The sequence below is a fragment of the Tympanuchus pallidicinctus genome, unplaced genomic scaffold, assembly GCF_026119805.1.
Source record: "Tympanuchus pallidicinctus isolate F22 unplaced genomic scaffold, pur_lepc_1.0 scaffold13, whole genome shotgun sequence".
Taxonomy (NCBI): Eukaryota; Metazoa; Chordata; class Aves; order Galliformes; family Phasianidae; genus Tympanuchus; species Tympanuchus pallidicinctus.
In genome coordinates, this window is record NW_026294648.1 from 3454970 (window position 1) to 3479858 (window position 24889).

A 24889-nucleotide genomic window follows, 5' to 3' on the forward strand; every position below is an offset into this window, starting at 1 on the left:
TCCAGATAGTAATTTCAGGATGCAGAACCATTCTCCTAACCAGAAAGGAAGTTACAAATATATTACTATAATAAGAAAGATTAGAAACAAATGTGAAATATGTGAATGTTTCACAGTTATGGAAGATTCAGCAGAGAATTTAGCCCCATAGGCGAAGAATGACATAAGAGAGGAACATGAATGCCTGTTTTTCTATTATAGTTGATCTGCAGAGCAGGAGCTAAAAAACATTGTCTGGGCTTTTCTGGGAAGCTTGGAGAAGCTGAGGAATATATCAGTCCTTTTTATTCAGCACTACCAGAGGTTTTAAATCTTTCTGTCTTCAGTTTATTAAATTATTACGAGAAAGTTCTTCTGTTATCAAATTCCTTTTTCTCATGCAAAGTTTCTATACTATTTTTGTTAGAGGAAAGTATTGTCTTGCTGATAACATTGCCAGTGGGAAGGAGGGCCTGGTCTGGCTCGTGTAAATTATAAATATACAGACACTATCAGAGTACAGAGAAGTCTTCTGTGCCTCTTAGTGACATTTCTTGGAAAATGAGATCCCTTGTGCCTTCTATTGTAGTCTGGAGAGATACTTCACTCACTCCATTAGTCTATCTAAGAAGCCATACTACCTAAGTTCAGCAAAGAAATCAATTCTAAGGCCTACAACATTTTTCAAGTCCAAAAGTAATCTGTGTATGGGCTGCTATGAAAGAATTGACGCTGTTGGTGAATCTACTTGAACACAGATTGCAAAAATTCAGTGCCTCCGTACAACATACTGGTTTAAGCAAACACAAAGGCACATTCTCTCAGTGCTTTCTATTGCCTGCAGTTTTGATAAGGAGTATAGAATTACATAAGGTATATGTGTGTGGGGTGGCTTAAAGAAGGAGCTCTCTTGTTTTAGGGCCCGAGTTTGTGATGAGTTAATTTTTGCTGCATGACACAAGTGCTTTTCTTGATGACAATTGTAATAGTTTAAATGAAAGAAAAATATTTATTCTAAATTTAAACTAAAATTGACGTTCATTTGCAAGTTAAAACTGGGTGTCATTATGTATATTATTAGTCTTCAAGATATTGTTAATTAAACCAATACATTTATATTTGGCAGGACATGGATACATTTTCATGGAGTTCATGGTATAGTTCCAGCATCAGCATCCGGACAGCCCTGCCAGAACTTTTCTTAACACAAGGAAATTTATGGACAGCTATCATCCATACTGCTCTAGTTTGCTGTTTGGTGCCGATATATTTGCTACAGGGTCTGCTGTCTTAGAGGTACACACTGCTACTGTCTGGCTGTTCCCCAAAGCGTGGCACTGATCTGTGTCTGCGCAGTTGCATTTGAGGCACTGGTGAGACTCATCTGAGCAGTGCACCCTGATGGGCCATTGCTAGATGGTATTGGCTGCAGCTTTGTGAGGGAGGGAGCCACACCACACTGCTCTTTTGAAATTCAGACTTGTTTTCTGCCGTAAGGGTCAGAGGTTTTGTTCCCACATCCAGGAAAGACTTGAAGAACATCGTGATTCCCTTGTTTTGGACTTTCCTTGGTTTTCCTCTCCTTCCTGGGGTTACAAAATGTTTTTGTGGAATAACAGGAATTTGTTGGTGTATTAAAATATTTAGGGATCGTTGTGAAAAGCCAGAGGAGTATTTTTAGGCATTTCAGATAAATGCTGCAATTACAGAGGAATTTGGACTAAGGTCACTAATTCGTCTCTGGGAGTGGAGCACCTCTGTGAACCAAGAGGGCCAGGGAATAAGTTGGAAAATAGACCTGATACACATAGGTTGCTCTGAAAGTAATGCCTCCTATTTATTTTCATGGAAACTACAACACATAGAAAGTATACAGTGACTGTTTGATAGAGCAAATTGTCTGCTACAGAACGTAATCACCACCATCAGATGTGCATTTTTGCCAGCAATGAGCAGAGCCTGCATACCACACTCGTAATAGTAATCTGCAGCAGCAGAGGTGTCCCACTGCTGTGGTCACCACAGCTGAAATGCACCATCCAGCTCTGCAATGCTCATATCCATTGTTTGGCTTCCATCGACATTCAGCAAGCGTCCATGGATGTCAGTGGGTCCCATTATTTCCACGTGGAGGAAGTCAGTGACACTCCTTGTCTCCGTACATGCTTCCATATCAAAGGCCATTCTGTCAGACTGCCCCTCTGCTTCCATCTGTCACACGGGCACAAAATTGAACGGCGTATTTGTGGGAAGGGTCAGCCTTTACTGCCATGCCACCAACATCCACCTCTGCTGCGGTGGGCCAACATCACCGAATAGGAGGCATTGCTTTTGGAGCAGCTCTCATAAATTAAAGAGTAGGTTGAAAAAATACTTATTTCAATAGCAACAGAGTTGCTTGAATATGTATTTTATTTGCATATTTACATATACATATTTTATTTACAAAGAAATATTGTAGAGAAGCAGGCCTGTGTTTGAAGCACAGAATGCGTGATTAATCCAGTCATGTACCAGCTCGGGATGTAAAAACAGAAGTTTGCAGTGATCAAGATGGTTAACCATACATCTGCAACAGCAAATGCACAGCACATACAGTTTTTCAATCAGAAGATTTGCCAGGTTGCTGCTTGCAATAAAGTGAAAAGGGGGGAAAAAAAAAAAAAAAAAAAAGGCCCCAACACAATGGAGATGCTTTAGCACATAAAACTGCTCCTTGAGTCACTTTAGGCTTTACAATATACATCAATAATTCAGGCATAGGAACCTCCTGATCAGGAAGATGTGAATGCAAAGCAGCCTTATACCCCACTGATGTTCATCAGATGAAAACAATGTGAGTAGCTTGATAGACTTGATAAATGTCTGAGTATTTCCAGGAGAAAGCTATTTATTGACTATATTTTCCATATAGAGGAGCTGTAACGGAGATAACATAATCCAGAATTAAAATCTGCAGTTCTGCATTCATTTGTATTTGTGGAAACGAATGTGATGAGATCATAGCAGTGTTCTCTGGTCTAGATGGTGGTTGTGAGTAAAAGAACTTCTAACACACGACACTTGAAGTTATGGAAGTCATGTCATTTTCTGTTACCTCTGTGATAAAGCTGGAGATGGAGAGATGGGAGAAAGGGGTAATAAGGGTAATGAGGTGCTGGCATAGGTTGGTGGTGCTCCTTCTCTGGAGACACCCAAGGTCAGGCTGGACACCTGATGGAGCTGTGGTGTCCCTGTTCAGTGCAGGGAGGTGGACTAGCTGGCTTTCAAAGGTCTCTTCCAACTCAAATGATTCTGTGATTCTACAGAAAGGCTGTCACCATCACACACTCACTGGCCATGACCTCACGCTGCCCCTGATGATGGACCAGGTTGTTCTCTGCTTTCGAGTGTGGTGGGGTTTCATGGAGCCCAGAAAAACAATGGAATTGCACCAGGTTATGGTTTTTCCTCACCGCTGGCTGACAGCAGAGCTGGATTCAGTATTTGCAGCTTCAACAATCTGTCCAAGCCCTCTGAGATTATCAAATCATTTCAGACTCAGTCTGCCCCTCCTCCTCTGGAAGGGCAGAGATCAGCTAAGAGTTAATGTGTGGCAGTGTTTTCACAACCAGGCCTTTGCTGTAACGTTTCCATCATTTTTGGCTTTCACATTACTCAGTTGTGCACCAGACAACTCTTTCGTTATGTGCCAATTAACCCAGCATGATAAATAGTGATTATGCATAATTTATACGGAATATTATTCTTGTTGTTTCCTGTAAATAAGGCACTGAGTTAGCTGAGGGAACTGGGCTGTGAATTATTGTCAGCTGTGATCATGATGGTCCAGGAGATCGGTAACAAGGACTCTTCAGGCAGCAAGGCAGATAGAAATGCTACCAAACTAAATGTGGGGAGAGGGAGGTGGTGTCTTTACAGAGGAAGTTGAGATTTAGCTTCTGCAGTCCCATAGTATGGTCTTTCAGTGTGCTGAATGGGCCTCTTGGTGCTCATCCACCTCCCAGTGAGGTTCTTGGGATCTTCTCCTGCAGTGGTACTTTGGACTTGGGCTGCTCTCTGAGGAGCATCTTTGGATCATATCATTTCCCTGGCTGCAGAAGCCAAGTTTCATTGCTCTTTCCTCTTGACTGCATTAGCTGATGGCACGTCTCTCAGGTTGGTAATCTGACAACAGCATGGCACAAGGAGTGGTGAGAATTGCTCAGCCCCATGAAGCCTGAATAAACACAGGGAGGAGATATGGAAATGTGACATCTAGCCCTCTGAACCAGGAGGCACCCACTGTGACAGTCCTTGCTGGAGTCCTGTTGCAGAGCCTCCAGGAAAGTGTTAGGGTCTGTTGCCTTGGGTAAGCCAGGCTGTATGTTGGCCAGTATGGCACTGGGCATACACAGAGCCAACTGGGAGCTGGAGGCTGCTTGCACAGCTGCCGTACTTGTGATCACATCCTCTTTCTCCTTGGCAGCCTTATCCCTGGCCTTACCTTGTGGGGAATTTTCCCCACGTCAGTGTTTCCAGGTGTGTTTACCATTTTGCCTCTCCTGTCTCACACTTGGTAATAGATCCCCACAGGCCTATAAATGGCACCACCTCAGCAGACTCAGCTCATCTTTCATCGTGCTGCCAGAATCTTGTTTTGATTTATTGCTTTTCACCACAGCGGCCCAGAATGAAGTCAACTTCTGAAATAAAGGATCTGCTGAACAAGCATACACTTCATAATATGCCCTCATCTTTCTACTTCTTCTGTACCAGGATGTTCCAATGAAATGGCTGAGAAATCTGTTTAGAGTATGGGTGTTCTTTAGCTAGTCGGCCACTGACCTGCAGGTCTGATTGCCTTTAATCTTTTACATTTTGGGATATTCAGCCTAATGTTCTGCGTAACAATCTGAGTCTGAAAAATGCTCCTGATGGGTAATTTTTTTTTCTTTCATATCCTTCCAGTTTCTTAAGGTATTGATGGGAGGTACAATATATAATGTCTGAATATAATATATATATATATAAAGAATATGTAATATAATGTCAATAGATAATGTCTGAAAATGACAATGATAGTTACTTGGATATTCCTTGGTCAACAAGATTTTGTGAAATTCACATCAAAAATGCTTTTCTTGTTTCAAAGCAGTGTGCTTGATGTCCTGGGCTTGATGTAACTGTTGTTACTTTGAATAGAACAATAGGAAGGTTTATGATTTTATGTCAAACTGTTCAATGTTACTGTTTACCTGGACATGCATATGGGTAAAAATGCTTTGGCTACTTCTATGTAAACTGCTGCTACATATCTTTGTTTTGTAACTACATGACTTTTGAAACAACAAAATTTTTTTTAATATTTTACCTCTTACCAATGTTTTTAGAAAAATCACTTTGGAGAATAAGGAAAATAGTTATAATCCAAAGTAATGATGCTAGCATAACAGACTAGAGTGAAATAAGAAGCATTTCGAATGGTAAAACAATTGGAAATCAGGCATTTAACTCAAGCATATGTGACACTGGCATTGCATGCATGCTGTGTCTGCAGGGACTTAGCGTGAAGCATGAGGTGGAGTCTAAGACGTGAAGGACACAAGTGATCGTTGTTTGCTGTTGAGATATTTAATCTCCCCCGGGGAAAACTTTGCCAGGTCCTCTGACTCCTTTCCACAAGTGTTGGCTTATCTCACACACTTTGGGGAGAACAGTGTGTGGGTGCATGTGTGATAGACTGATAGACCGAGGGAAGAACTCAGTGAACAGTGAGCCCAGAACTTGTGCCGGAGGCCAGTGCCTGAACTCTCAGCATCCAGGAACAAGGGGCTGTCAGGAGCTGAGCCTTGGCGTTGTGCATGATGCTGTTGTTGGCAAGGCAGGATTCTCCTGAGAAAATGAGCAGAAACATCTCTTCATCAAATGCTGCTTGTATGAAAGTCATACCAGATAAGGTATGGCAGATATCAGTTCCTTTCCATTTCTCTCCAACACTGAGAAGAGAAACCTTGCTGCTCCTCCTCTGAATGCCTTTTTTTGGTGTCAAGACCAGCAAAGGTCGTAAGCTCATGAGACAAATGCACATGATTTAAATCTGGATTTTGCAGTAGTGTTACAAAGCATTTCTAAAAGCCTTTTATGTCAAACAGCATGGTATGCATTTGATGTCTTCCCCCTGAAAACTAAAGGGAAGTTTGCATTGTGAACAGCTTTTGGAGGTGGTGTGTCTGGGACAGAAGTTGGACTGTTAGTGGGAGAACATCATCCGTTGCATGGATAGCTTTAAAAACAGAACACCTGGATGTAGTTTTGCAGTGCCTGATCTGAAAGCTTGACTTTATCTTGTAAAGGAGCAAGGAAGATAATGTAGTGTTCTGATTAGCACATACTGAAGTACAGTCCTCAAAAACTTAATACTTTTTTAAAAATCAGTCTTCAAATACTGGTTGATTTGTATGGCATGTCTGAATCTTCTCTCACGTTTAATCCATGTTAAGCTTTAAACCACCTATTTTGGTTTCCTCAAATTCCAGTAGATTATCCTTCAAACTGAGCCGTGATAATCTATTTAATAGTCTTTCAAAAGAAGTGTTCTCATGGCTCTCTGGATCCTGGGAGTTTTAAAAGATCAGTGTATGGTAGTGATCCTGGTTAAACAAAATGGTTTTGGAATTAGGATTTACTGATAAGGGGCTGACACTCTTCATGGACTCAGAGTGGCTGACTCCTGGGTTCCTTACTGGGTTACTAACACGTCAGAAACGTGTTGCAAATGTAGGGATTCTGAATATCATGTTTTCTTCAAGAAAATAGAAACATTTATGATAGTTTGGTATGTATGCAAGACAAAATATTCATTTTGTGCTTGAGTTTCATCAAGTTTATGAAAAGAGAGAGAACTCTCTTTTCAGACTCTATCATCTTCATCTTAGCTTTGAAAGCAGCTCAGGACTGATCAGTAAGCAGACAGATGTAGCAGCAAGTTACACAGTGTATTCCACATCACTCAGGTCACCTGTATGTATTCTCTGATAAGAAGACTATGGTTAGAGAGCTAAGTACATCTTTCTCAGGATGATATAGGTGGCGTTTAGCCTGATTTTCTGTCTGTCTTACAACGTGGTGCTCAAGGATGCCTTTGTTACTGACATTTTAATTATGTTAGCTTATTTTTTTAATTACTGAAGCTTTTATTTGCGTATGTGTTGAACTGGCAGTTTGTGGGCGGAGGTGTCTAAGTAATTTTACCTAAGTAAATTTATGCTAATGGACAAAGTCTTTCAGGCATGAGTGAACTTGTCTTTTCAGAGTGCTTTCTGAAGCTGGGCCTCTCAGCCTTTCTGTCCAAAAGGCTCTGACCTTCTTAAAAGAGCAGTCACTGCAGATCTCGGCTGGCACCCCTTGGCACTGTGGTGTGCCTGTAGTTCAGTGCTGTTAGTGCTCCTACTAGCACTGCCATAGCCTAAGTGGCCTATTTTTATTGTTGCAAGCTGGCATTTTTCATACGCTCATAAAATTCATATGAATGTTTCAATCAGTGTGAAGAGGAGATCCAGCAAGCGGCAAATTCACGTACATTGTTAGGGTTTTATTTGACTATAGGAGGATAAACAGAGGCCAAAATGCATAAAATTTAATGAGTGGAGTCATGTAGGTCATAAATAATTGGGAACACTGAAAGAAATCAAGGTTGTGGTAACGCGTTTGTAGAGCACCCCGCACCCAGGAGCTGTGGTTGTGATCAAAGTGATCTGGAAAGTAGAAAATAAATGAAAACTGTCGTTTAGTAGCGTCTGATGGAGTTGTGATAGGGTGACAGAAGTGATCTAGAGTGGGATCTTCAGAGAATGCTTTTGGGTGTGCTTGGATCTGGTCATTCATTTTGGATTGCTTTTCGTTAATGGGCCTGTAAAATAGGAATTGAATATTTCTTATGCCTGTCATTTGCAAAAGTGCTCTTCTCCTCCTAGTGGAATAAAAACATGTTTTTATCTTATTGGCTCTTCTAAAAAGAAATGCAAAGTGAGGGAAGAGTCTATGTATGAAGAGGGCACTAGATAGAACATAGCAAGTGGAGTAGTATTTTCTGAGAATGAGATAAAACATACTTGAATTGAATCACTGAGAAAACTGTTTGATTCCACGAATGAAGTACCAACAGTAGATCATTATTTTATTTTGTTTTCTGCTGTGAGGTTTCTTTTCATTTGGGGGACATTTTTTATATTTGTAAAGGCATGTTTTTTATCAGATATGATGGCCAAGGTCTCAGGAGGATTTGGATCCAATTTCAAGCTGTAACTTCCTTGCTTCACCCCCATCTCCATGAATAATTGCTATTAACTATCTCAGAAATTGTTTTCAGAAATGCTTCTTTTCTTCAGCTGAATTTATAACAGCACAATGAAATCTTTTCTTGACAGAATTCAGTGCCTTAATGTGAAAACTAGTTTTATTAGTAGTAGATAATTTCATTTCATTTAAATGATCATTTTAAATACAGTGAGTTTGTCTTCAAATGAAATGCTCAGATCATATTGCCTGGAGCATCCCCAAAGTAGCTCCTTCTGCATTCATGGGCACTCCTGTGCTCATTTCCTCAGGGCTGCAAGTAGAGAGAGACTGCCTGTTCATTCCGTGTATTGAAATGAAAGGGAAAGAAAGAAGTAGAGACATTGTCAGTCTCTCTAAGAGCCGGTATGCTTACTGTAAGAAGTGGAGTTAATGATAACCCTTGTATTGTTGCAGCAAGGAAGTCATAGCAGGGAGACTTTAAATAGAAAGTAGCGAGTAGTCTGCAATAGGTTGTGTGTTATTGCATGTGAAAGTAGAGCCCTTAGTCCATTGGCAGAGTTTGACAATGAGAATTGTGCAGAGTCCAAGACAATTGGCAGAGGAAAGTGGAGGGAATAAAATTATTTCACAGCTGAAAGAAATGCAGAACACAAAACTGGGGAACCAAAGTGAGCAACATACAGCAGTATTGGTTGTCACTGTACTCCTATGGAGAGTTTCAGCCCACAGAAGGATATAATTATCAATAAAACAGACTTTACAGTACTCTTGTGATATGAGTTTGTTTTTTCAGACCGTCTTACAAGATACTGGTGTGAATAAAGTGGAAATGATTTGTCCATACAGATAGTCATGGAGAGGGAAAAGTGTCTCAGGTGCTGTAATCCCAGCCACCCACGTACTTTTTGTTTGGGATTTATTTGTCTTTTCTTTGAACAAGTGTATCGGAGCTGCTGAGTCACGGCCTGAACCTCTGATTGATCACCTGAGGCGAGCCAGAGTCAGCCAGAGGAGCACAGGTGAAGGCAATTCCTAGACCTATTTAAGAGCTGGCTACCAGTGGGGAAGGATCTCTTCTGGAGGTCACCTCTACTGGTGTTTTATGGGTGAGCTCAGGATAGGGGTATAAGCCTTCTATTTATTCTCTTTTGTTATCATTGTCCACTTTGCCTAACTCTCTTGTTTGTGATTATAACATCCTACTATTCTTTGATTATACAACAAGCAAAATCCAAGCCTACTTACAAATGTTCCTAGTGAAGTTTCAAGGCTTTTTTTTTAGCGTGAGAATTAGACTTAAAAAATAAAATAAAAAGGTGCCGGAGATATCTGACTTTAGCTTCCAGGCAACAGACAGTAGGGATGTCAGAGCCTGTACAATCTTGCTGTGTCAGGAGTGCTCACAGTCACAAAAGGTAGGACAGCTAAACACAGCTAGAAAGCAAAAAATAAATTATAAAAAAGACACTAAACATCTTATAGCTTGTGTGAAATGGGGCACCTTTTGAGATTCTGACCTGGAGCCTTCATCGGGTCAGAGTGAAAGAAATGATTGTCTGGTTAATCTTGGCAAGTTTCTGTGAAGGGGCTGATGTGACTGGACCTGCTGGTGGAGCAGCAGAAGTTGGGTTCACCGAGTCACACTGGTGTCTGGATGGTTCAGCTGCTGTTCAGTTGAGATGCAAAGATTTAATTTATTTGGGTTTGATTAGGTTTGTGTTTTTATTGCTGGTGCTGTGTATGTGCTTTGTTGCCGTTTTTGCTTTTGTTGTTATTTGTTTGTTCATTGTTGCTTTTTGCTATTACATTTTTAACAAATGTGCTCACCACTGTGATCAGTCTTGCTCTGGGCATTTTCTTTCCTTTGCAAAAAGCAATTCAGTCTCATGACCCAGAAGTTCCTTCTCTTCTCTTAGCATGCTTGAGAATTCACAGGCTTCTGCCATGCATCCCTGCCTTTTTTGAACCTGAAGCATGTGGCTTCTTACTCTCAGCTTACTCTGAGAACAAATTCAGAGTTAAGCCTACTGAGTAAAGTTGTGTCTGTCCTGCACCTGATGCTGAAGTTACAGCTTATTGTGGTCCTCCATTGGATAGGGGCTACTTAAAACCCTCTGTCCCCCTCTTATGGAGCTTGCAGCTCTTTCAGATGAGGTGGTAAAGCAACTTGGATATGTGCTGTCCTGTGAATGGTTGTACATCCTCAGTATTAGAAGCAATAACTGTAAATAAAAACAAATCTTAAAGACATCTCAGAAAAAAAGAAAGAAAAAAGGCCATTTTGGGGGCAGTGAGATTTTATCAGGATTCATCCAAATCAGTTTTTTAATGCCAGAATATGAGTTTGACCTTGTGCATTTTTCGAAGGGGGAAAAACAAATATAAATCAATGGTGGTTAATTAAGGAAAATACCAGAATTCTTACTCTAAAATGAGGATTGTTCTGAATGTCAATGGAAGGCAGTTTGCATAATGAGCTGAAAGCTAAGGTTTAGCTACTTTTTTTAGTAATTATTATTTTGCTTTGATTTAGAATAATTTGATGTTAGAATAGTAATGTCATTAAAATGAATGTAATGATGTGTTTGGTTTTTGGATGGCCATGGCTTCATCAATGTCTTCAGGAGCTTCGTCTGATCGTAGAAGAGATTAGGTCACAGAATAAACAAAAGACCCAGTGCTACAAAACCATAACAAAATTGTCAGTTCAGAAACAAAAATGAACATCGAGGACCAAGATAATTGGTCTTTTTATCTCCCCCTTATAAAAACAAAGGTTTATTTGGCTTTTAAATGGGCCAGTAAAATTGAATTGGCACCCTACAGTGCATGCAGAATAGCTAGTCAAGAAGAATAAGCTATAAAGAAAAAAGCAGAGGAGCTTAAGAGATGAAGATATTAAAAGCTGGTCTACTGATAGCCTATTAAAAGTGTTAAATTTTGAAGATCTGCAGTGAACAGAATCTAAGTTGGAAAATAGTTCTGGGCAGGGGGATACTTTTGTTAGAAGTTATTGTTGATGATCCTCCAGAATTCTGTAGGAAAAATAGGTGCAAGTATCCAAAAGGGCTCTTGGCTGCAGTGGGTTGTCTGCTGCCATCAGTAACTCCATCTTTGCTGTTGGATGGTGCTTGGAGAAGGACTTAATTAGGGTCATAGAATCATAGAATCCTGAAGGTTGGAAGAGACCTGATCCAGGTCTATAAGCATCTAAGGTGTGGGGGGCAGAATGGCAAGGACGGACTCTTTTCAGTGGTGAATGGTGACAATACAAGGGGAAACGGCCGGAAACTGCAGCATAGGAAGTTCTGCACCAATGTGCACAAGAACTTCTTTACAGTGAGGTGACGGAGCACTGGAACAGGCTGCCCAGGGAGGTGGTGGAGTCTCCTTCTCTGGAGATGTTCCAGACCTGCCTGGATGCCGACCTGTGCGACCTGCTATAGGGAACCTGCTTTGGCAGGGGGTTGGACTCGATGATCTCTGGAGGTCCCTTCCAACCCCTACAATTCTGTGATTCTGACCTGCAAGATCATCCAGTCCAACCATCCACCAATCACCAACAGTTCTCACTAAACCACATCCCTTAACACAGCATCTAAACGTTCCTTGAACAGGCTGTCCGCAGCCTGATTTCAGTCTCTGCTTACTCGCTGCTTGAGAGCGTTTGCTAACGCTAACATAAGCACAAGCTTTCTGAGCCCCTGCTGAGTCTTCATTCAGGTTCCTATAATTCTGAGATTTCTTTGGAGTCATAGTTCAGAAGTATTCCTGAGTCTCAGAGCTGGTAAGAAAGAACAGGTGAATCTGGGATCGCTTGAAATGCTCTGGGCATTTGGCATCAGGAGACTTTTGGAGGTATGTTTTATTTGCATTGTGAGAAGGGATATTTCCTGGAATACACGGACTTGCTCTCTTGCTTTCTCCTCAGTAAGAATCTACATAAAAACTGGTAAACTAGGCCATTAATAAATATGTAAGAGAAGCCTGATCCGTGAGATACTGACTCAGTGTATTTGAGGACACCCAGCTCCTGCTTGCCCCACTTCAGTGACTGTTATGATGGAATTAGAGAGTTTATATGCCATTGAAATGATTTGGAGACTGCCAGACTTTGTCTCATAGTCTTTATTTTTCCCTTTTGTTCACCTGTAAGTTACTGCCTTTTATTTGTTACTTCAGCGGATAATTTTTATGGTAGCTTTTCTGCTTTCTATCCTGCTGGTATATAGTTTAATGAATGCCTTTTGAAACCGTGTGTTTAATTCCTCAGTCGTGCCTCTGGGAATTAATTCTTGCTGCATTGTAACTTCTTTTATATTTCTTCTTGGCTGTGGTTGGGAACTTTTGCAAACTTTTCTTTAGGATATCGGTACTCATTCCCTCTCCTGTCTCGTTCTCTTTTCTGCCTGCGTCAGCTGTTATTTGCTGCTGGTATCTACTTCTGGTCAAGGCCTGTTAGAGTGCCTTAAACACTTAAATTCCTTAATGGCATTACTATTTTTGCACCTGCACCTCTGGAAGAAAATTGAATTTTCACACCTGAGTACCTATCTAAGGTGTTATCTGTGAGGTTAATGAGCTAATATGGTGGAGAATCCTTTAAGAAATTACTTTAACAGGCTTTGGTGATTCTGAATAGCATTTATGATAGGAAACGTTTCATGATGATACTTACAGGAATAGCAATGTTGTACTTTTTTAAGAAGTCACGTCTTCCTAACCAGTAACATATTCTCCTTGCTTTCTAAAAAGTTACATATGCAGAGTTTTGGCAAAAATGGTTAATGGGGCTACTTTAAAATTGTTGTTAAATCCAACTCTTGGCAAGTGGAATTGTTAACGTTGAGTCATCATTTTTCTTGGAAGCGTATTTTTCATTACAAATGGGACTTGCTTATCTCAGTCCAGAAATGTTTTGGTTTAGAAGTGCTTCTGTGCTGTACTGTTCTTCATTTATCTCCCGATCACAATCACAGTCCTTGCTATGGCCAGAGCTTTGCACTTAGCCTGTGAGGTTCCTTTGCCATCTATGATGCAATCTCTCTGTCGGCTACACTGAAATTAGTATATAATATCTCACAAATTCATTTGGTCTACTGCATCATACAAAATAATTTCAGGATTCAGTAAGTGGGCTTACTTCAAATGTACTTCAACTTTTTTTTTTTTTTGCATTCATTGTATTTCAGTTTTTAATTCCCCTGTTTCTCTTTGTCAGTTTGCTCACAGTTTTCCAGAGGAGTTTATGCCATCTTTGGATTCTATGACCAGATGTCAATGAACACACTGACGTCATTTTGTGGAGCCCTTCACACGTCCTTCATCACACCCAGCTTCCCAACAGATGCAGACGTGCAGTTTGTCATCCAAATGCGGCCAGCATTAAAAGGAGCCATCTTGAGTCTCTTGACCTATTACAAGTGGGAGAAGTTTGTGTACCTCTATGACACAGAACGGGGTAAGCACTGTTGTTTGATTTGACTTCCCTGCTTTATAATTTGCACAAGTATTATAGAATCATAGAATCACCAAGGTTGGAAAAGACCCACAGGATCACCCAGTCCAACCATACACTGATCACCAATAGTTCTCACTGAAATAGTTCTCACTGTTACCAGAATCAGTGGTTGCAAATTCCTAGAAAAAGAGTTTGTTTCGAAGGAACAAAAATGAGGGGATAGATGAGAAGAGGGCATCTTCATTGCACTTGTCATTTGTAAAGACGTTGCCTGGAGGATAATGTAAGCATTCAATTTGGAACACCTGGTTTCAACACAGCTTCAAAGTCAACACTCGCCAGGATTTCTGAGTCCTTGCAAAATAAATAAAATCAACAATATGAAGAATACTGTTAAGCAAGACTTTCCGCTCTGTGTGGCATTGTAAATCCCTCATTGCTTTACATAAATGTGTTTCTCCCATTGCTGGATAAAAACAGTCCATGCCAATATACATGCTGGAAACATCTGGGCATCAATAGCGGTCTAAGAATATAATGCATAAAATGCTTTAGGGCTCTGCTAGAGTAAAGATGTTCTAGATGTGTCACCCAGATGTTTAGAGATGAAGGTAGATACCTGACAAGAGTGACCAGAGATACACTTTACAAAATGAAGATACGTTAAAGTCAGTGTATCCATGGTTAAACCAACTGCTGGCTAATTACTGCACCCTTGGTAACAAATCCTGTCAAAGGTAAATCTGAACAGCAGAGGCCATTTTCTGTGAAACTTGCATATTTCTGTGGAGCAACTGTTGTCAGGTTCTCTGAATATACCGAATTAGCTTAGTTACAGGTTTTTATATTTCTTTCATCAGGTAGAAGTGTCACTGCCCTTCCTACCAGTTTTTTTTTTTTCATTAATAACTCCAACACCTTCAGAGGAGTCTGGGTAGAGCCAAGGAATCTCCGATTCCGTTCCCAATTCTAGTGACAGAGTTCTGATACCCTGACCTACTGAGTACTGGGTAGAGAGCAAGTCTTCATTGGCTATGGTTTTTACACTGAAGATTAATTAATCACCCATCTAAGGACATACTGTACACTGAAGGTGGTTTTCAGACTGCTAAGTAGCGGAATGCCAGGAGTTCAGCATTTTTTAGTGATCTGGAGATGCTAAGTATTGCTTAGATCGAGATCAGGTAGAAAAGGTTGGTTAAGGAAAATATGGAAAAGCTAAGAGTGCCATGAGTTCTTAAATCACAGATCTTGCTGGTGAAATTAGCCCCATGAATTTTGCTTAAGCTCTGTTGCTTTCTGCCTGTGTACTTTCCATTCACATCCTGCTAACAATCTTAGAAATACTAATTAAAATCACATTGTGAGCCCATTGTGGCTAGTGTGCATGCTGTGCTAGCCAAATGTTCTGTCAGACATTCAGACTGAGGCTACCAGAATGGGGAGTCTGAGTTAGATGAGAGCATAGCTGGCTCTAGGATTATAAAATGTAGCTGAGAGTTAGAAAATAAAGGACACTGGTGCCTTTGAGATGGAAGAGTCATCAGTGCATATACATAGCTTGATGATGTGCTTTGAGTTGTTTCTGATGTGCATCTGCCACATCTTATCTTTCCTTCCTTTACATACCCGCTCACTGCTGTTGTTTGATAACATATTTGCCTTCTGCTAAAATAGGAGCAAGAGTGAACTGTTAACTGTATTTTGTTACCCTGGGTCTATTCAGGATATAAAACAAAGCTGGCAGCAGTTCTATCAAAACTACAATTACTGTATTTTTCCAGCATTAGAAGAAATTTAAAAGATTTGTATAGAAGAGAGCACGGCATTAGGAAGTGAGAAGCAGATATTCTGTTCCTTCCTTTGGCAAACAGTAATCATGGATGACAGCACCTGAAACTTTTGGCAGTTCAGTAGCCTGCCTCATGTCTTGTGATAGGCATTTAGGTACAAAAGACATCCCAAGATCTTCCACAGTAATGGTGACTCTATGTTTCAGATAGCAAATAAGACTTACATGTGTTCCTATCCTGAGATGCCACCACAGGTGAAAACACTGGGGCTGTTACAATTCTTAGTAATTCCTGTGTGAGAAACTTCACTGCTCTGGAGCACAAACACGTTAGAGAGAAGGTGTTAAGCTATTCCCTGCCAATTCCTGGAATGAACTACCATTATATACTGCCTTTTAGGAGGATTATCATCTCATTGGTTTGTTCTGAGAATCTGAGAAATTGCAAAACATTAGCCTGCTCTTTCTTATGGTGAATATTAGTTATGGAGTAAATTGTTCTTGCAAGCAAAACACTGCTGTGTATTAAGTATTGCGTTTTCTATTAATAAATACCACTGCGTATTACAGATGCTGTACAAAGCCTTCTTGTGGTTTTATACTGCTCCTTGAACTATTTCAGGGCAAGCCTAGGAGAATGGACAGTCAGCTTCTTTATAAAGTTGCTTTCCTTAAGCAATGTTTTTTTTCCTGCTTTGCCATCAAACAACATAATCATATGGTTTCCCCCGAGGTGCCAGTAGGCACAACACCACAGCATTTGGCTCCTGCAATGAGGACAAAAGATAAATCTCAAACTGTAGAACAAAGCTAATATCTACAATTACTTAGATAGGTGGTGAAGCTTTTAATCCAGTGAATTAATGTGTGTGCATATGTTTATTGTATGTAAGTACTTCATTTTCTGTTGCTATGTGATGACTGCATGTTGCAGATAGTGCTTTCAAATGCATATTTATGTGCAGGTGCAAAATTGCATTTCTTAAAAGCAGGAACTTGGCTGCTAAAGCACACAGTGGAAAAAAAATAATGCCTGAGATTTATGAATTCCAGAAGCAACACTTGTCTCTTATTGCTTGCTTCAGCTGCTGGACTTCTTCTGTGAAGAAGCTGAAATTTAAGAGGAAATACCAAATTGTGTGTTTTCCTGTACCAGCACAAAAAAAAAAGTATATATATACTTTGCATTAGGAAATATCTGTTGGAGGAAGAAAGGGCATTAAGCAGTGCTTAGAAGGAAAAGTCCCGTGTTTATTCCATGCCACATGGTTCAGTTCACGTGAAAAGGAGGGGCAGAGTTTTTCTCTGTGTTAGCTGTATCAGGAAGTTGACACTGTTGGTTACTGTGATACGTGTGAAACATCTGATTAATTACATGGTGCTAACTGCCTCAGTGGGCTTCTCTGCAGTAGAACTAAGACTAATTAAGATTATGTCAGGGTGAAGGAAGATGAAGTTACACACAGAAAGCCATTATGAATTTGGATGATGCTTGTCACAAAAGTCACCGTTTGCGTCTCGTACTGGGGATTATATTTCATCAAAAATCTCAAGTTCATTTCCAGTCTTCAGGTCCATCCCCCCTCTTGCTTGGTGCTGCTGCAGTCCACGCATGATTCCACTGAAGGCAGTGGTGTGGAGTAACACCATATGAAGGTGTGGAGAGGATGGATTGTGGTTTTCATAGCCTTCTTCCTGTTGTGGTAAAGTGAAGTACTTCTCTTGGTTTAATGATAAAAGTGGCACATTAGATTACAACACTGAAGCTTTTATTTATTTAAATTTCCAAAATGTTTCTTAACTAATGTTTTGGTTTATTTTTGTCTGAGAAACGCTGCTTTGTACAGATTGTTCACTCCCCATCTGTCAGTACAACACAGGCCTCTCGTCCTAAATTATTTTGATTTATCCTGTCTGCTGCACCCAAACCACTGATTCCAGTCATGCAGATCACTTAAAGCAAATCTCACCAAGAGATCTCTGTGACGTGCATCTTCTTTCTCTTATTTAGATCATAATGAACTTCATCCTTGTAGAACTCTAGAAGGACTTTTTGTTTGTATAATGGCAGCTCACAGAGTGGGACCTCAGTCCAGACACAGGTGCACATAGACCACCGTATTTTGGCATTGTAACTAAATAGCTGTCCAAGCTTGCAATGCTGTCTTTTTTTTTTTTTTTTTTTTTTTCTTCAGTAGGTATCTAAGGATATTTGAAATCAAGAAAAAAAACCTTTGGTAAATAGGTTTACCATTGGCTATTAAGCATTTTTTGATTGGTTAACATTGGCTGAGTGAAAGCTGAGGTACATTAGCAGGTATCTAAAGGCCTGGCTTGCGTGGCTAAGATTTCCAAATATTTGCTTTAGTTTCTAAAAGCAACTACATCTTTAATCATTACTGCCACAGAAATACAAAAAATATGATCTGAGCATAACTGATAGGTAGGTATGCAGAAGGGCAGAGCTCTGGAAAATATAACCTGTCCCATTCACCTCCACTGTGGTACTCTGTTGAATAAACACCAGGTAAATAGCAAAAAAATAAAAAGGAAAAGAGGGAAAGAAAAGGAAACAGCGCGATAGTGAGCTTCCTGATGATTATGCATAAGGCGTTGAGTTTTCTTCAACTGGGTTCAGTACATGGCAATGAGGTCTGATTCAGTGCTGCTGAAGACAAAGAATAACTCTTCTGTTTCGTTCTGCTTTTACAAAATGAGGTTAGTTATCTATTGCTATCAAAGGACAAGTCGCTGCTGTACTGCTTTCCCTGGGGAATGAGAGATCTGAGCTGATAAAAGAAGAGGTCTGTAGAACCAGGCTCATTATATCTTCCACAAAACTAAAGTGATGGATATGACTGGGGGAGGGTGAAATAGTTGCACTGAAAAAACACAGATGTGTAGGACACAACATTTTTGGTGGTAAGACTGGGATAAGACCAATTTTCTGTGGAATCTAGAAAGACACAGCTTTAGTAGCTGGCGAGTTCTCAGGGATTTCAGAACATCAGGTGTTGGTACAACATACCTGTGTAGGCTGAGTATCTTCTGAAAACAGCAATGAAAAATGTAAATGACTGACCCCTGCTTTTAATCGCCTTCCATCAACAGTCAGATGCAAAAGAAGTCCTCTTAGCACAAAGCTGGCTTCTTAAGTTCTGTATCGTGTTTCTGCATTTCAAGGAGTGTTTATCTCCATTAGTAGAGATCATTCTTTTGTAAAGGGCAAAAAAAGAAAATGGTGGCAGCAGCCACACCAGCGTTAGCAACACCCGAATTCAGCACCTGCTGAAAAGTCAAATGTCTGAAGAATCAACAGTTAATGCTCAGCTCATTATTAGCAGCATTAACATGTTTATTCTTCAGAGCAGGGGAGATCCACTGGCTTTAGGGCTGCTTTGACCCCAGTGCAGGAAGGAGAAAGGACATAAAGGAGATTCACAGACAGTTTTCTTGGAATTAAATGTGGCAATTTTCAATGTAAGGATGATAATTCTTGTTTATAAAATCTTGTTTACCCCTTTAATTCTTCTCAGTTGCATCTGTCAAGTTGATATAGTGCATTTTGTTTGCACTTTCCAAATAAGGAAAGGATTTAAAATCTTCACGTTATTTCTCTAAATATCAGTCCATTATTGTCTCTAAATATGGCAAAGAATAGCAGAACATGCAGAGCGTGTTTGGAAGCCTGTAAAACACCAATGGAGTCAAAATGGGCAAGAGTTGCAGTAAACCTTGATTCCGTTGAGCTTTCTGGCTCACACACAGAGTTTAAAGACCTTTGTGGTATAACATCCATTATCTAGATTTAAAGAACGATATAACTCTATGTAGTTATGTGCAATAAGAAAACGATCTGTTTCTTTCACTATCAGCCTTTAAAGAATGAGTGATTTTACCATCTTGTAATGCCTAGAACTTGTATTTATATTGAATGGTAAGTCATAGATACTGCTTAGCAATGTTTGTGTGAAATATAAGTAATTTACCCTGACAAAGAGGCAAATTTTGACATTCTTATTTAGGGCACATTGCTTCGTTGCTTTCAGCAGTATAATGTATGAACTAAGGCACTGTTCAGGAAACATGCCAGAATCCTAACTGAAATATTCCAGGATTGCTTTACTGATCGACTTTACTGCATAAATGTGTTAGAGAGCAGTCTGAGCCTGAACAGTTAAATTGAGCTTTTTGATAATCACCCTCCATTTATTTCCTCTGAAACCTGTAAAGCGTCATACAGACTCCCTTTCTTTTGGTCTCTGTGGTACAGAGATACAGAAGAAAGCTCCCTTACCGATCCTTCCCCAAACAAACACTGAGACCCTGTGTGAGAGAATGGATGCTGGTTCTTTTTAGTGGACTGAGCCTTAAGCATTTCTCTCCTGATCTTTCCCATTAGCTGCTATGTGTTTAGCTTAGCCCTGCTAATCACATAAACCCTTTTTCTAGCTTATGAACAAAAGGAGTGAACCAGCTTTGAAAGTCATCCAGCATGAGATGCATCATATTGGCAAGGCAAAGATGCAGCTAGAGACAGAGTTCGTCCTGGGATTCTATACTGAAGCTCTGTGTCACTTTACAAGTTTTACATGTACACAGAGGGTTGGTGTTGAGATGTCCAGGCAAAATGCCTGAGCATCCCTTGAAGCTGCTGGAACATGCACTACTGTCAGCAGTACTTGTCAACAACAAGTAGAGTATGTGCATGTGTGCAACAAACGTGTCTTGTTTCATGGAGCTGCTGGGAGTGAGGAAGTGTGTCAGCCCATCCATGAAGAATGGGGACAGCAAGGTAGCACTCATGCAGCAGTGTTGTGCTGTCATTCCTCCTCCCATGCACACATAGCAGAGTTGGGATAGGGTGTTTATGGTAGTCAGGTCACACGGTGTGAATCCAGTTGTGATGAAGCACATCAGAATCTGACCTCAAATTGTGTGAGATCAGCTTATAAAAATGAGTGAGAACACTCAGTGGTATGGACTGTGAGCTGGGCAAGTCCTGAATGAATATTTTCTGGAATCTCAAAGCAGGGCGTGTGTTTCTCAGGTAGCACTAATGAGAGCAACTGGTACTCTTAGGAGTATGAGCTGAAGCCTGAATAACTTGCTTGGGAAACAGGAGAACTGACAGCATATCACCCATGCCGTAGGGATGAAGGTCTCAAGGCTTTGCATTTATAAACTGATTTGTCTGAATGCATGCGTTTAATTACTTAGCTTTTCATGTATATGCATCTCTTAATTTTTGGTATGGCCATAGCACATTTAATTTTTGTATTAAATGTACTACTAATTAAAGTAGCAGAAGCTTTTTTTCCCAGTTGAGCTTTTGTGTATCAACAAGATTTAAATGATCAGAATCTCACATTTCCAGATTTCCTGAAACAATGGTAATAGTCAAGATATTTTCCAAGAGCAGGTGGAGCAGGTTAAAGGGTTGAAAAGATACATGAGAGGAGTTGTTGGCCTTTTTGCTGTGAAACAAGGGCAAGGGCTTAACAGAAAGCCGAGTCTCAGAGATGAGGAACCAGAGGAGAGAAGGTAGAACTTGTTTGTCTCTGGGAGGTTGTAGGACATTTTAAGCTAGAAAAGAAGGATGGGAAAAAGAGTACTCACATGCAAAGGATTGTAAATACACTTTTATCAAACTTGTTCATTTAACTCATCCAAAAGCTCTAGGAGTATAGTAGTACTTCTTTGGATCTATTATTTTGTACTGATATTTACAGCAAGGCTGGAAATCTCTGCTGACTTTGATTTATAGGTGCCCAGAGCTTTACCTGGGGGACTCGTGCTGGTTCTGTTCATGGAAATGATCTGTCTTGCTGACTTAAAGACTGTGTGAAGGGATCGATTCTTTGAGTGGGATGGAAGAAATCAGCATTATTTCTTGGTGAACTCAAGATGAAGTAGTATGCATCAGAAAGAGAGAGATGCATAATATTGCATTAGTATATGAACTTTATTCATATTTCAGTGGAGTTGCCTGCTGTGGTTATCACATGTTTTCCAAATCGGAGAGGAGGCAGCAGGACTCAGGTAGCAGGCCCAGGAGAGTCTGTCAGCATGCAGGCATTCTGTAGTGAGGATTCTGATGGCAGACACCTCTGTTCTTCTTCAGCATCGTGGTAGAGCGCAGAGCAAGTCCAGGAAGGAGAAAGCAGGTTGTGAGGCTTCTCATGGCAGAAACTTCTTCATGAGGAATCTTTTGCCAGAAAACCTCAACCTCATGATTGTAGGTCCCCTTTTTATCCTTCTTCTTCTGCCATCGTGGCATTCCTGGGCACTTGGGGAAGAGTCATGTGCAGCATCTTCTGAGATGGCCATCTTCCTTGAGATAAGGCCACACAAAAGGCCGCTTCACGGCCATTGAGCTGCGGCTTATCTCTCTCTTGTTGCCCCTGGCCTTGGCCATCTGTGTCCCTCAGACTAAGGATTTCACAACTCTTGCCCAGGACTTGTTTGGACTTATTCATCTCTGTCCCCAGCAAGCTTTGAGACAGTGATGTAAAAGAATAATCTCTTACAACTGCTGATGTCATCTACCTGGACATGAGCAGGGCCTTTGATGTGGTCCCCCACCAATCCTTATCTCCAAATTGGAGGGATGTGGATTTGATGGGTGGACCACTCGATGGATAAGAAACAGGCTGCAGACAGAGGGTGGTGATCAATGCTCTGTGTCCAGGTGGAGGCCGGTAATGAGACAGGCTGAGGGAGATGGGCTTGTTCAGCCTAGAGAAAAGAAGGCTGCAGGGTGACCTCATTGCAGCCTGCAGTACCTAAAGACAGCCTACAAACAGGAGGGGAATCAACTCTTTGAAAGGCTAGATAACTGCAGGACAAGGGGAAATGGTTTTAAGTTGAGGGAGGGGAGATTGAGGTTGGATGTTGGGGAAGTTCTTTACTATGAGAGTGGTGAGGTGCTGGAACAGCTGCCCAGAGGTTGTGGGCACCCCATCCATCCCTGGAGGTGTTCAAGGCCAGGTTGGATGGGGCCTTGGGCAGCCTGGTCTGGTACTAAATGTGGAGGTTGGTGGCCCTGCCTGTGGCAGGGGAGTTGGAGCTTCAAGATCATTGAGGTCCCTTCCAACCCTGGCCATTCTGTGATTCTGTAATGGGGGCAAGTGGTAAAAACTGCCAAATGCAAAGGAAATTTCTCCAGTGCTTGAGGAATGTGCAACTGAATTGAAGCATCTGAACAAGTTAAATCAACAGTTAAATCAAATCCTCTTTCTTAGATTGGCCTGAGATAGTGAAAATTAGGCTCTCAGCTAAGCAATAGCATGTTCTTTTCTCACTCTCTAAAGAGGGGCTTCATTTCTTTTGATAAGGACTGCGTAGCATGCTGGATGAATGGTGCGTAAGCGTTTCACCTTGCTAGAAGCAATTTTTGCTTCCGAAGTTATTCACATTTGATGGTGTCAAACAAGAATATATGAAGATTAGCCACACCTGTATAGAGCAAACAATGGTTTTGATCCTGTTTTTCAGATGGAAGATTCAGGCCCTGATTAGGTTAATAGCCTGATCTATGGCTGAGTCTACACCACATAGAATTTAAGAGATATGCTGAATGACAGTCTGCAAGCCAGTAGCCAGTTTACTGATGAAAAACAGCTTTTTGTATTCTTACACAAGGTTCATCTTCCCTTAAATTTTACTGTGAATTTCCCTTCTCACCCAGGAAAAAAACTTGAGCCTTTGAAGAAACTTGTCACAGATTAATAAGAAATTTTGCATTTAAGGTACTTAATGAAGTGGTGTGTGCCATGGAGTTTGTGTGAAAGATCCATCAGTTACAGCATCAGTATTTTCCTTCACCTATATTTGATCTACACACTTTCTATATTTGACCCCAGTAGGGTTAGTTTATTCTCCTGTGCTTTACAATTGACTAAGCCAGTTTGACTGCATGCCTTTTGCATCCTGGAAAATATCAGCTGACTCAGGAAGCAGAAAGATGACTCAGAGAGAAAAATGCATTTCTGATAAACCCACTCATCTGGCAAGTGAAGTGACCTCATATTATATTTGGGTTAATGATTCTTTTAAGGATTTTTCTCTCAAGGAGACAGATTTTTCTCTGGTTTCTCATGAGATATTTGAAATCGCACCTTTTTTTCCTTTTTCCTTTTCCTCTTTCCTTTTCCTTTTTTTCTTCTGTGTTTTTCCTTTTCTTCTTCTGCAAGCATGCATTCCAGAAGCTATGTAAAACAACTACTGTAGTACTGTAGAATGAAGAGTGTCTCCATAAAATGATTAAGTATTAATCTGTGAAGAAAAAATGTGAAAAGTTCCTGCCGTTAATTTTATACACCGTAACAAGTGCTTATTCATTTCTTCAGCTCTAGATACAGAGCTCTTGCTGGCCAGCTCTTTTGCTTTCATACATAATGCAGAGAAGAATCCACGGGTGAGAAAGGTGGGCTGAAGTTTTATTCCTCCTGATCCTAAGCTCATCATCTTCATGGCCTGTTGCTTTGCTCTTAACAATATTTCTGGCTTACCTTGGTTGCTAACAGCTCAGCGAAACAGATCACCAGGGTGTGATTTGCAGAGCAGCATTCACTCAGAACTCTTCTTCAATTTAAGTGATTAAGCACAGAGAGCTGTCATCTTTTACAACAGCAAAATATGTCCTTTATTGGTGATGGTTCTCCTGTTTCTGTCGTGCAAATTAGGTGTGCCATGAAGCCTGGATTTGCACAAGAAGTGCATCTGTGCACTCTCCATGTGAGTGGAATTGAGCCTGAGGAAGACAAGGTGTTTCTGCCAAGGCAGTGGTCATTTAGTGAGCAGTGTGGGCCAGTGCATCATGTCTGAAACTGAAGAATTTTATACGCCTGAACTGTGGCAACTTCTGCTGCCGGCCCCGGTGCAGTGATGTGTGCTGGAATTGTGCGTGTTATGATAAAGCAGCATCAGTCTGGAAAGGTTAGCAGATACCAAGCACTGGTTGTTAAGGTTTCTTAGAAGCTCCTAAGGTGTTGTTGGCTTTGGGGATATTTTTGTCAATGCTGATAATAATTACATGCAGTGAGTTGCTGGGGCTGTACACATACCAGATATAGGAGGACTGCTGTAATGTGAGTGAACTGTTAATATTTATTGTGTTTCTTCTGCTGCTTGTGAAGTTATAATTTACATCTTCACTCTCTGTTCATGTTCAGAAGAGCAATAATTAATTTCTGATAATACAGATATTGATAATATACCCAGCTGTACTTGAGAAAGGGATTATAAAGGAGCTTGAGTACTCCATATGCTGCATTAAACCATGCTACCCTCGGCCAAAGATCCAATTTGCTTTGTTTGTGTTCTGTTCTTTTATCAGCACTTCTCTCTCATGAGTATTTAACTGAGGTGCCTTT

General features: G+C 40.7%; 1 protein-coding gene across 10 annotated transcripts in view; it reads left to right on the plus strand.

The window, feature by feature from the left end:
* Positions 1-24889, plus strand: part of GRIA3 (glutamate ionotropic receptor AMPA type subunit 3) — a 144175-nt gene that overhangs the window by 22798 nt on the left and 96488 nt on the right. For 9 of the 10 annotated variants that reach the window (XR_008204141.1, XM_052673028.1, XM_052673027.1 and 6 more), the window contains one exon: positions 13481-13720. Coding sequence is in view for 9 of the 10 variants with exons in the window: in XM_052673028.1 (XP_052528988.1) it covers positions 13481-13720 (240 nt within the window). In the remaining variant the exon portion in view is untranslated. Of the gene's footprint in view, positions 1-9320; positions 9383-13480; positions 13721-24889 lie in introns of those variants that run through there. The other variant, XM_052673030.1, reaches the window with a different exon arrangement.